Source organism: Salvelinus sp. IW2-2015, linkage group LG8 (assembly GCF_002910315.2).
Source record: "Salvelinus sp. IW2-2015 linkage group LG8, ASM291031v2, whole genome shotgun sequence".
NCBI lineage: Eukaryota > Metazoa > Chordata > Actinopteri > Salmoniformes > Salmonidae > Salvelinus > Salvelinus sp. IW2-2015.
In genome coordinates this window covers 3,526,483-3,538,982 of record NC_036848.1, presented here as the reverse complement: position 1 = coordinate 3,538,982, position 12,500 = coordinate 3,526,483, and the positions used below count along the sequence as shown (strand labels likewise).

General features: G+C 44.9%; 3 protein-coding genes across 3 annotated transcripts in view; 2 read left to right on the top strand and 1 right to left on the bottom strand.

The window, feature by feature from the left end:
• Positions 1-1,764, bottom strand: part of LOC111967248 (pro-neuregulin-2, membrane-bound isoform-like) — a 37,904-nt gene extending 36,140 nt beyond the window's left edge. Inside the window, exon 1 of the mRNA XM_023992131.2 lies at positions 410-1,764. Within this exon, the coding sequence (XP_023847899.1) occupies positions 410-818 (409 nt within the window). The 5' untranslated portion in view covers positions 819-1,764. The remainder of the gene's footprint in view (positions 1-409) is intronic.
• Positions 1-12,500, top strand: part of LOC111967249 (cathepsin F) — a 110,371-nt gene extending 97,871 nt beyond the window's left edge. Inside the window, exon 14 of the mRNA XM_070444682.1 lies at positions 12,481-12,500. The gene's annotated coding sequence lies outside the window, so the exon portion shown is untranslated. The remainder of the gene's footprint in view (positions 1-12,480) is intronic.
• LOC111967247 (transcriptional activator protein Pur-alpha) lies at positions 2,993-6,640 on the top strand. The gene has a single exon (XM_023992130.2). It carries the CDS (start codon positions 3,057-3,059, stop codon positions 3,897-3,899), a length of 843 nt encoding a protein of 280 aa, XP_023847898.1. The 5' UTR covers positions 2,993-3,056; the 3' UTR covers positions 3,900-6,640.

Genomic DNA, 12,500 nt, shown 5'->3' with positions numbered 1-12,500 from the left:
TGTGCTTTGTACATGGCAATCGTGCTTCGAGCGGGAGCATGCTTCTACACCTGCATTGTTTGCTGTTTGGGGTTTTAGGCTGGGTTTCTGTACAGCACTTTGAGATATCAGCTGATGTAAGAAGGGCTATATAAATACATTTGATTTGATCGTCTCACTCGTCACCAGTATTGCCTATTCTACATCACTCTCACCTATAGCCAAATGTACTACAGTCTCTAGGATATCTGTCTCACACATCCATGCATGTCCTGGGAAAAAAACGAGCCGTCTTAGTTATGTGTCACCAGGGCATGGAGATTTGAACTGTGTCAATCACCGATACGCGCTCACAGGGAGACCAAAGACTCCTTATATCACCGGGGTATTAGCGTGCGGCCCTGAAGCGTCCAATAAAAGCTAAACTTACCGCAGTCCTCACACAACACGCTCTCCACATCCTTCTTCAGGTCCGTTCCGCTGGCGTCCAGCGGAGCAAACGATGCCTTGAATACTAAAGGCTCGCCTGTTGGGTCCATGAAAAATATATATCTGTGGTTCTCCTCTACAGTAGTGCACGGGGCCTCGGAACCGAAGTCCCCGACGGTCACGAGCTGCTCCCGCTCGAGTCCGCCGCTGTTCACGGGCCATACGTCTAGCACTTTGACATTCACACTGTACGGGTCCCGAGAGACGTTTTCCGGTGAGGAGCGCACCTCGCCCTCGATGACCACGGCGGATCGGTACGCCTGGTCCTGGAGGGAATTGAGACTCGGGGCGTAACAGGCGAAAGAAACCCCAATGACCAGCATGGAGAAATGGACCGGATCAAGCCTCATGCCGTCGGCCGTGGCTCCGTTGCTGCAGTGCTGGGGCGGCTGAGGGGCGCGGATGACGGAGCGGGGTTGAAGTGGGAGACTGCGAATAGGCTCCGATAGCAGGGCAGAGCGGCAGACCTTGCATAAGTGTCCATGCCATCTGTGTCTGCCGCTTTCCCCATACGGTTTCAGATGGGGACACACTAGCCTAAGAACCGGAAACGGCCCGGTTCTGCATGGTTAAAAATGTGGTTGCTGCATCCTCCTTCAAACCTATTATTTTCTCTTGAAACGCAAAACAAGACTCGTAAATTACCCTCTACTCGAAACCAGAGGTTCTGCATGAAGCCTCTATAGTTTATCCTCTCTCTCCAGCAAATGTCATTGCATGGGTGGGCGCATTGGCTCTCTATAACGGAAAACGAATGTTAGATTTCGCCAACAGAAAAGCACAAATACACACAGCCAGACACACACAAGGTCGGGCTTTTTGATCCACCTTCAGAAATGTAGAAATCGGATTACTTTTCAGTAAAACGAAGAGGACAGAAGATAGCTGTTATCTGGTTATCCGGTTAGGAAAAGCCACAGCGCGCTCCCTCCAGCCTCGTCCCCTGCACCCCTCAAACACGAGCGGCTTACGTGAGCAAACATCACCTGCCCGGCCACTGGCGTCTGCTACCACTTCCTGCGCAAACACACTAATGACCGGAGCCGCGCACCCAACACCTCTCACCTCAAACCACTGACCACGGGTCAATGAAACCGCCTTGAGTCAGAACCACGGGCAACCATGATAGCAACAGCATATGGTTCGGTCACGGTTCAGTTTAAAAAGATCCACCAAACCCAGCGCTTAGAGGAGTGCGTACTGAACCACAGGGCTGGCGATTCAGAGAGTAAGTATAGAGACAAGGCTACACTGCGGCTAGTGCGATGACTAACGCTGCGAAAATATCAATGGTTCCAGTAGCCCTGTGTTCCTATTGCACGGCAAAGACCCCTCTTTCTGTCTAATCTGGCCAAACCACTGGTTACTATGCAGCCAAAGCCAAGCAGGCAACCCCCACGGAAGGATACCCAATAGCCGCCCCACCTATTGAAAGGCACCGGGTCCTGCGGGCATGTTCATACAGGGCTGGAGATTTTTGCACCAAAAGAAAATGAGTAATGTGGTGGCCGAGTGGCTCGGCGTGTGGCCACATGTGAGAATATCGATTACCAGCATTGAAGTAATGGGGAAGCCACATGTGGATAGCCGGATGCATGTAAAATGTGTGCTTTTTCTCTTCTCAAACCGCCAACAGAGTGACGAAAGATGGCTATGTCATACACATATACAAGATACACTATGTCATACACAGCTTCATGGTGGTGGTATTTTCCTCCCTCTACCAGACGCCCCCCACCCCATCAATCAATCACTTAATTCGTTCAAGATTCCCCCGCTCGCGCATTCAGAGCGCAAGCTAGATGTCCTTGCTTAGAGGTCAGAAAACGTGCGCTGTCTGTGGTGCTGAAACGGCGTCAGAAAGATTATATCAGTCACCCGTAGAGAAGTGATCATACGGTGATTTCTGATCATACTAAGGATATTTGACTGATTTTACCTCATGATATTACAGATCACATTATATAGACYAAATTTGTTTTAATTATTCCCATCTGTCATCAAATTCTATTTCCTTTTGACGCTCTGTTTTCATCCTCAATCAAATCACTCCTTCAACACGTCTGAGTCAATTATCTCATAAAGAGACAAATAAACAGTTATCAGTTAATTAGACTATTTTATCTCATTTTATCCACCATGCTGTACATGTACGTCAATAAAATACACATTTGTATTGTCTGTCTCTTCTATGTTCAACACATGGGTGGGCTAGTGTTTCATTCGAGGAATTTGTTAGATGCTACAGACGCAGGCGAAACACCCGTTTCTCTCATGACAGATGATGACCATTTTTGATATTTTGTGTAATATGAGGATGTTATATTACTAATAGGAAATGGAAATCAGGGACATTATAATGAAGCATCACACATTATCACACATTATGAAGGACTATATGCAGCTGCTGCACAGTTTAGGCGCAAACTTGTATATCTTGAACACACCCCTCTCCAAAACTACAGTAGGCTACTTTCATTTCCTTTCTAAAGCGTAGAGCTCTCGCGATATCGGCGGAGTGGTTGACGGGTATTCGAGGTTGCAGCAGGCTGAGGGAGACCGTGGAAGGTAAGCAGGGAGGCAGCATCATGGCGGACAGAGACAGTGGCAGTGACCACGGAGGGCTGGCCACAGGCCCCGGCTCGCTGCCCCCGGGCGCGATGGGCGCCGCGGCAAGACTCCAACACGACACAGAGGAGCTCGCATCGAAGCGAGTCGACATCCAGAATAAGCGCTTCTACCTAGATGTGAAGCAGAATGCAAAAGGCCGCTTCCTAAAGATAGCCGAGGTCGGAGCTGGGGGAAACAAGAGCCGCCTCACTCTTTCTATGTCAGTGGCAGTGGAGTTCCGCGACTATCTCGGGGACTTCATCGAACATTACGCCCAACTGGGCCCGAGCAACCCGGACATAGTGCAGGATGAGCCCCGGCGAGCCCTCAAGAGCGAATTTCTAGTGCGAGAGAATCGCAAATATTACATGGATCTGAAAGAGAACCAGAGGGGGCGGTTCCTCAGGATCCGTCAAACCGTTAATCGGGGGCCCGGATTGGGAAGCGCACAAGGCCAGACAATCGCGCTTCCAGCGCAGGGACTTATCGAGTTCCGTGATGCTTTAGCCAAACTCATCGATGATTACGGTATGGATGAGGATCCAGCCGAACTACCCGAGGGCACCTCCTTGACTGTTGACAACAAGCGCTTTTTCTTCGACGTGGGTTCCAACAAGTATGGAGTGTTCATGCGGGTCAGCGAGGTGAAGCCTACCTACCGGAACTCCATCACTGTTCCGTGCAAAGTGTGGTCCAAATTCGGCAACACGTTCTGTAAATATGCCGAGGAGATGAGAAAGATCCAGGAGCGGAGTAGAGAGAAACGGGCCTCCGAACTCCTACCGGAGGGCCAACATGGTGACGACGGGGACGATGATTGACGGATTACCGGCTTGAGCAGAAATAAATAAATAACAACAAACAGACTTTATAATCAGACTTTTACTATAAAATATAAAGAGAGAATTCCAAGGGAAGCACCCCACACACAACCTTCACAGTCAGATTGGCAGTACTGTCTCGTCGCTCATTGCTGGATGTCACCCACTTACCAACCATTTTAACAGTAAGCCGCTGCTAACAATAACTGTTTCAACTGTAAAATATGAACTGTTTCCTACTTGATTTAAATGACAATGAACAGAGTGTTTATTCCTCTAACAAACAAACAACCCGATTTTGCACACGTCCATGCTATTTCGAAAAGGTTTCCAAAGTGCAAATTAAAAAAATACAAAATAAAACCCGGGGTGTAAGCCTACATGGAAATTACGACGATCTCCATTTGAAGAAACATTTGACATCAGCACAAAGAGAATATATATAAATTACTTTACCAAACCAAAATATGAAATCAGATGTAGTTTATTATTATAAGGTACGCAGGAAATAAAAATGAGAGCGCTATCCATTAATGTGTACTGCAGAACGCAGCGCACAGGCTGAAACAGACACATCTGCCAATATGCCTACACCTATTTTTAAAAGGCATTTGAGAAAGTAATAGTGTTTTATTTGATCGAAAATGTAGCTATAACTCGTTTCTATCATGTCATAGGCCTTCATTATGGAGTCTTTATAAATGAAGAGGAGTGTCTAAATACTGCGCTTCTATATAGGCCTAAATGGGCTAAAATCATCTTTACTATTGAATATCTACCCCTTTGCACCATGTCCATTCAAATTTGGACCAATGGTTAGATGAAAAAAGTGCTAACCTAGATATACTAATTATGATTTTGTGAATCAGCTGTATTTAAATCCTAAAATGCCCACGTTTTCTGTGGGCGAGTTTTCTTTTTGGGGGGGCGGGGGGCGGAATGGGGTGTAAAACGAGATGCTCAACCGGTGATGGGAGCGCGAGACGCGTAAAAAAGACGCATCAGCGCGCGGCTACATGCATGCTGAGCCGCGAGGGCGCATCCTCTCTGACGTCAGAACAACCTGGTGCCTTATACACTCCACTCGTTTACGTGTTTCACATTGGGGTCGATGTTAATGATATCTCTCTCGACCACTGTATGTTTTCATTGATGAGTACTGTACTGCAGTATGGCTATTGGTCAACACTAACTAGCCAAACCAGAGGCCCTTTTCTGTAGCCTGTCTCCCTCCACAGGCAGGAGAGCAGAGAATGGCTTCTAGAACAGCAACAGCAGCAGCACTTCTAATGTGAGCATGGATAGTCATCAGAGATGTGGCGTTGAGTCTGTCCACCTCTTGCACCATGTAAAATAAGATGGGTTGTAACTGGACGTGTACAGTAGTCAGTCAGTGGGGATGAGATGGAGACGGATGATGGATGAATGCCCTAAGAGTCCCTTGTGAGGTTTTTGGATGTAGGCCAAAAGGCCAAGGCAGTATCTTTCTATGGTGCTACAGCCCCAATATAATCCAAACTAGACCGGGCTAGCCGGTCTAATTTGTCACCTTGCGTTATTTGATTTCTCAATGTTACTCTCCACATGATGTTGTCTGAGCAGCAGTCTCCCGCTACACAGTGTGATGACAGACTGTGAGGACATTACATTATAGTGTGCAATATTGTACGTGCCAATCGTGGCATTGTATGTCGTATAGACAAAAAAAAGATACAAATATATGTTTGATATTTGTAAAGCATGAGGCTGAATTCTGCATTATTATGGAAATGTGAAGTCTTTCTCTGCACTTAAGTGAAAAGATGTCAAACTAGTGTGTGAGATTTCCCATCACGTTCATATACAGTAACCCACTGTGTTTCAGTGAGTGTAGGCACGTTTCTGCTGTGTCTCTTTCCACAGAATCGCTACAGAGACATAGCTACTTCCCCCTCACAAATCAGATAGCTTATCTCATCTTCAAGTCAGCGTTAAAGGCACAGTCTTCCCCCTTCTGTGTCTTATAATTTAATTGAATAGTATCTTGAAACTTTTGTTTTACTTGGATAGAAGGAGAAAAGTTAAACGAACATTACACAATGTCAACAAATTGACACGATGACAGAGGGGGTTGCCCTGACGATGAAGTGACCAACCATTCTGCCTGGAGTGAAGACGAATCATTCTGACAGTTACCCAGCATCCCTTTCTCTTAGTTCAGCAGTAAACAATGCCATAGAGGATTTCTTTAAGCGATGATTAACAATCAGCCAGCTAGGTTAACCATTAGTAGCCATATTTAGAGTATCACTGGGTGGCTTGGATTAGTTTATTAGATCTAAACCTACTCTACTGTACTGCCATCAGACCGACTGGCATGATGTTGAAGACAGACTGAGCAGTAGTAGGTCTGCTATAATTCCACCTGCCATTTGGATTTGGTCGGAGTTACAAGTGTAAGAACGAGGCCTCAAGATGCATGGGTCCCTATGTGGGGCCCCATATTATATGGCCCTTTACTAGGCCAGCATTACAGCTACACTGGGTTTCTCTCCTCTTCTGGAGAATATTATATTCCCTAACACTGCCCCAGAATGTCAGAGATCCCTTGCATAGAGTAAAATCCACAGTTTATCTGCTACATTGTCACATAAAGCACATTTGAGGCCAGAATTCAGTCAATACGGCACTAATGCTGTGAAAGACCAAATGCTATTTCTACACAGTACAGGCTTGATTGAATTCAAGCCTTAAATGCGAGACATGAAGACTGGAAATTCAATCCACCTTTTTCAACACTCTTACTTGCCAATCCTAGACATACTAATTCTAACTCATTCAGCTCACATTTTATGTTTGTATGCCTCGCTCTGTAAAACGCACACATTTTTGAAAAATATTAAACAAAAGTGATACTTTTTTTGTCAGTTCACAAGGTGCTATTGGGTACGTTCTGGTTCCGGAGTGGAGTGGTTCTGTGTAGTAGATTCTAGAACACTGCCTATTATAAAGGTACAGCACAGTGTTGGGGTCAGAACCAACTGCTACCGTCCAGAGTGGATGACTTTACCATGTTGCTCACATTGCACAGTTAATCAATGGTGCACAAAATGGACGCCATGTGTTTTTGTCCGATAATCAAAACCTGCAATGGGTTGATTGAAACTGTGCAGCAGCATGGCTAGTTCAGTTCAGTGTAACATTGGTGGTGGTGATGGTGCTTGTGCGGTTTGCATCAGAGAGAGATGTCTTAGAATTGATGACCTATTAGAGGTGCTTTGTTCTTCTTATTTGTACTTAACAGTGGGAATGTGTATTTTCTGACCAGTGATCTAAACAACAGCTGCATGACCATGGTAACAACCTCTACCAGTCCCTTTGGAGGTTTGGTCTTCTGTTATCTCTCCCAGTAGAATTCCAAAACAGACTAAACTAACTTCCATTCATTCTACCAAGCTGTTTAAAGATCTGTTCATCTGATGTTTGTTTTCTTCAGTTCACCTGATCTAGTTTCAGTGTTCTATTGTCACTATGACGTTTCACTGGGACTTCAAGTTCAGACCAATCACACACAGACAAAGTCTATAATATGGGCAAGGCCAATCACAATCTTGTTTGTGAAACCAACAGTCATCTTGACCATTACTAGCTCAGCACGCATTCTGTTTTGCACATACCAATGCAGAATCCTTCATGTATGCAGACTGTATAGGCTACTGTTATGTACAGGGACGAGACATTGGGAAAAGGGGCTATAAAAGTCAATGGGGAGGAAGGGGGTCAATGCACAATGAACATATCCCATGTCACCGTATGGTCTAACTACCCGTTTATCAACCCTATATTATATGTTGTACCTTTCAAAATATTTTATCTGTGGTGTGCGTGTGTGTGTGTGTATATATATATATATATATATGGTTTGTTAAATATGATGATCCTTTCAGAAAAATCTAACATACAGTATAAACAGGAAAAGCATATTGCTGTTTTTTTCCTTTGTATTTTATACTTACAGAAAGCATTGAATAAAATGGAGAAATACTTGCACTTTAGATATATTAAGAAAATACAAAATCTGCATATTATTTTTGATAGGGATCTCACATTCAGAGAGTAGAAATTACTTTCCAGGCTTCATGACATTGCTGGACAGAGATGTATCGAGTTCTACTTATTTAAGTATATTTTGTCTGTGTTTCAGAAGGTTTACTAAAGTAAATTGCATGATTAACTAGTGCTACACCAATATTGTTATTTTTTAGTTGGTAAAAATGTCTGAAAACTGTGATAACAGTCCACATGTCCCATGTATAACTTCTCATACATTCTAGAGCAGTTCTTACTGATTTATGGCCTTTCCTGACTACATGACGATGGTGCTTAAGTTGGCTTTGAAAAATCTGCTCATCCTACATCTGGCATCATCATAACTTGCATTTTACTGTACTTCATTACTTTGTTTATGTACTTTCACTACCTTATTAAATTTATGTTGATGGAAAAAAGTGTGCTGTTTTGTACGTTGTTGTTTTAATGTTAGAAAGCCGTTCGTCTGAAAATGACTAATTGCAATACACCGTCATTTCTCATGCTCGTGTCTATATAGAGTGTCTGGCTGAGTTCCACAGAAAATTTTCATCAGAATGGTCCAAAATAACTTCAATATGGAAGTACTGGTAGTGGCGCCAATAGACCTACCTGCTGGTGAAGTGGGAAGTTCGCTAGAAGAGACTTCAGGCGCTTTCCAACGTGCTGGTGATGGCGATATGCGATAATGGTGCGGTCCATGGTGCTAAAATAGGCCTATTCATACGGAAGGCCAAAAAGTTCAAATCGTCTTACCCGGAACACAATTCTTAACACTTGTAATTATCATTTTTCATTTGGTCAAGGATAGACAGGCTGGCTGACAATGTCGCGAAAATAATGCACGCGCATCGATGGGGCCGGATTCTGTGCGTTATGATTCTGAACGGTCAGATAGCTAGCAACAATGACGAGAAGCTGTCATGTGGGGAATCATAGTTGGCTCGTTTCAGCTGGTTTTTATCTTGTTATTGATACCATGTCTTGTTTTGAGGATGTTTTGATTGATTTCGTGTCATTGATAATATGGCTAAAATTCGCTAGCTAGCTAACCAATAATTGTAACAATGTATTTGAAAGACAATCAAATAAAATGTTATTTGTCACATGCTTGGTAAACAACCGGTGTATACTAACAAGTGAAATGCTTACTTAAAGGCCCTTCCCAACAATGCAGAGAGGACAAAAAGAGAAATAATAGAAAACTAATATGAGTTCGAGTTGATATGCAGGGGTACGAGGTAATTGAGGTATATATGTAACAGTATAACTTTAAACCGTCCCCTCGCCCCGACACGGGCGCGAACCAGGGACCCTCTGCACACATCAACAACTGACACCCACGAAGCGTCGTTACCCATCGCTCCACAAAAGCCGCGGCCCTTGCAGAGCAAGGGGAAACCCTACTTAAGTCTCAGAGCAAGTGACGTAACTGATTGAAATGCTAGTAGCGCGTACCCGCTAACTAGCTAGCCATTTCACATCCTTTACACTCACCCCCCTTTCAACCTCCTCCTTTTCCGCAGCAACCAGTGATCCGGGTCAACAGCATCAATGTAACAGTATAACTTTAGACCGTCCCCTCGCCCCGACACGGGCGCGAACCAGGGACCCTCTGCACACATCAACAACTGACACCCACGAAGCGTCGTTACCCATCGCTCCACAAAAGCCGCGGCCCTTGCAGAGCAAGGGGAAACCCTACTTAAGTCTCAGAGCAAGTGACGTAACTGATTGAAATGCTAGTAGCGCGTACCCGCTAACTAGCTAGCCATTTCACATCCGTTACATATACACTGTATGTACATATAGGTAGGGATAAAGTAACTAGGCAACAGGATAGATAATAAACAGTAACAGCAACATATGTGGTGAGTAAAAAGACTTAGTGCAAAAATGGTAAATGCAAATAGTTAAATAGTTAACCAATAGCTACCCAGAACAACTATTTTTCAGTCTTATGGCTTGAGGGTAGAAGCTGTTCAGGGCCCTGTTGGTTCTAGACATGGTGCATCAGTACCGCTTGTCATGTGGTATCAGAGTCTATGCTGGTAGCTGGGTAGCTGGAGTCCTTGACAATTTGTAGGGCCTTCTTCTGACACCGCCTGGTATAGAGGTCCTGGATGGCAGCGTGCTCGGCCCCAGTGATGTACTGTGCGATACGCACTACCATCTGTAGTGCCTTGCGGTGATGCAGCCAGTCAAGATGCTCTCAATGGTGCAGCTGTGGAACCTTTTGAGGATCTGAGGGCCCATGCCAAATCTTTTCAGTCTCCTGAGGGGCAAGAGGCGTTGTCGTGCCTTCTTCAAGACTGTGTTGGTGTGTGTGGATGACTGTTGGTGTTAATTCCTTAGTGATGTGGACACAGAGAAACTTGAAGCTCTCGACCCACTCCACTACAGCCTTGTCAATATGGATGGGGGTGTGCTTGGCCCTTAGTTTCCTGTAGTCCACGATCAGCTCCTTTGTCTTGCTGACGATGAGGGAGAGGTTGTTGGCCTGGCACCACACTGCCAGGTCACTGAGCTCCTCCCTATAGGTTGTTTCATCGTCGTCGGTGATCAGGCCTACCCCCGTCATGTCATCAGCAAACTTGATGATGTTGTTGGAGTCGTGCGTAGCCACAGTCGTGGGTGAATAGGAAGTACAGGAGGGGACTAAGCACGCACCCTGAGGAGCCCCCGTGTTGAGGGTCAGTGTGGCGGATGTGTTGTTGCCTACCCTCACCACCTGCGGGCGGCCCGTCAGGAAGTCCAGGATCCAGTTGCAGAGGGAGGTGTTCAGTCCCAGGGACCTGAGCTTGGAGGGTACTATGGTGTTGAATGCTGAGCTGTAGTCAATGAACAGCATTCTCACATAGGTATTCCTCTTGTCCGGGTGTGAGAGGGCAGTGTGGAGTGCAATAGAGATAGCGTCATTTGTGAATCTATTGGGGCGGTATGAGAATTGGAGTGGGTCCAGGGTATCTGGGATGATGGTGTTCATGTGAGCCATGACCAGCCTTTCATAGTATTTCATGGCTACAGATGTGAGTGCTACCTTGACAACAACTGCTCATTGTGTCCACGATGTGGATGTGATGTGATGTGTATTAGTAATACATTGTGAACTAGCTATGCATGCAAGTCGCCAATATTCTTTAACTCAAACTGAAAGACAACATTTTCCACATTATTTCCTTGCCTGCATTACATTTATCTTATAGAAACATAGTGCCGAGGCAATATCTCTAGATAAAGAATTTATAATAAAAACATCAACACCAATTTCTATTATATAAAAGATGACTTTATGAAGCCCTGACAATAATAACTAGTAAAGGTGTATTTCACTTTAAACTGCCCAAAACAAACAGAACAACTATATAACATTTCTTTACAACAAAGTGCCCTAGCTTCCTTAGTTAAAAAAAAAAATACATACTAATATTTTAGACAGGACCAGCAAAGTAAAAAACCTTCTCACATTTCTATATTACAACAGCACTGCTCTACCCTAAAACATAGGGGAAACAATGGTTAGTTAGCACAACAGCCAAAGTGACAAGGTCGGTCCTCAGAGTAAGAAAGACATAACTAATAAGGTATAAAATGGGAGTTCTGATTCTGAATTCCACTTCAGTAAACATAACTAAGGATCAATGATCCAGTCTCATCACTATGGAATAGAAAAACACAGGATCTATGTATATAGCCCCTGTGTCTGGTCTGACTGTGCAAATATTCCGTACCGCTTTAGTGTCGAGAAAGAGATAATAGGAATTAGGGACACTATCCCATCTGAAGTCCAGTCAGGAGAGGGGGAAGGGAGAAAGAGATGGGATGAGTTTCAAAGTTCAATGAAGAATAATGTAGTCCAGCAGAACCACTGCCTTCCTTTCTTCCTCCATCTTTCCATGGTTCCGAGAGAGCTGGGTTAGTCTCCTCTCTCTGGTCTCCGATAGGAATATGATTCTACACCACGTGTAACGCTGTGTTCTGTTCACCACTTCCTCTACTTCCTCTGCTGCTCAGCACTTCCTCTACTTCCTCTGCTGCTCACCACTTTCTCTACTTCCTCTGCTGCTCACCACTTTCTCTACTTCCTCTGCTGCTCACCACTTCCTCTACTTCCTCTGCTGCTCACCACTTCCTCTACTTCCTCTGCTGCTCACCACTTCCTCTACTTCCTCTGGTGCTCACCACTTCTGCTACTTCCTCTGCTGCTCACTTCTGCTACTTCCTCTGGTGCTCACCACTTCTGCTGCTCACCACTTCTGCTAATTCCTCTGCTGCTCAGCCTGTGCAGTCCTGCTGCTTTGTCTTTCAGTCTTTTATTGTTTTATCTGCACTCTGATGATGATATGACAGGAAGATGAGCTTGCTCCAACTCAGGGAGAGACGTCTTCTCTTCTTCTGCATCAAAGAATAACAACACAGAACACAGATCCTTTAACGTTAGACCTGCTTCCTTTAACCCTGAACCCCACGTCCACTGGCCATCGCTCAACCTCAAACCCACAACTACGCTGGCTCTCTCTCACACACACACAC

Coding starts and splice junctions, on each gene's coding strand:
- LOC111967247 (XM_023992130.2), top strand. CDS start 3,057: ATGGCGGACAGAGACAGTGGCAGTGACCACGGAGGGCTGGCCACAGGC.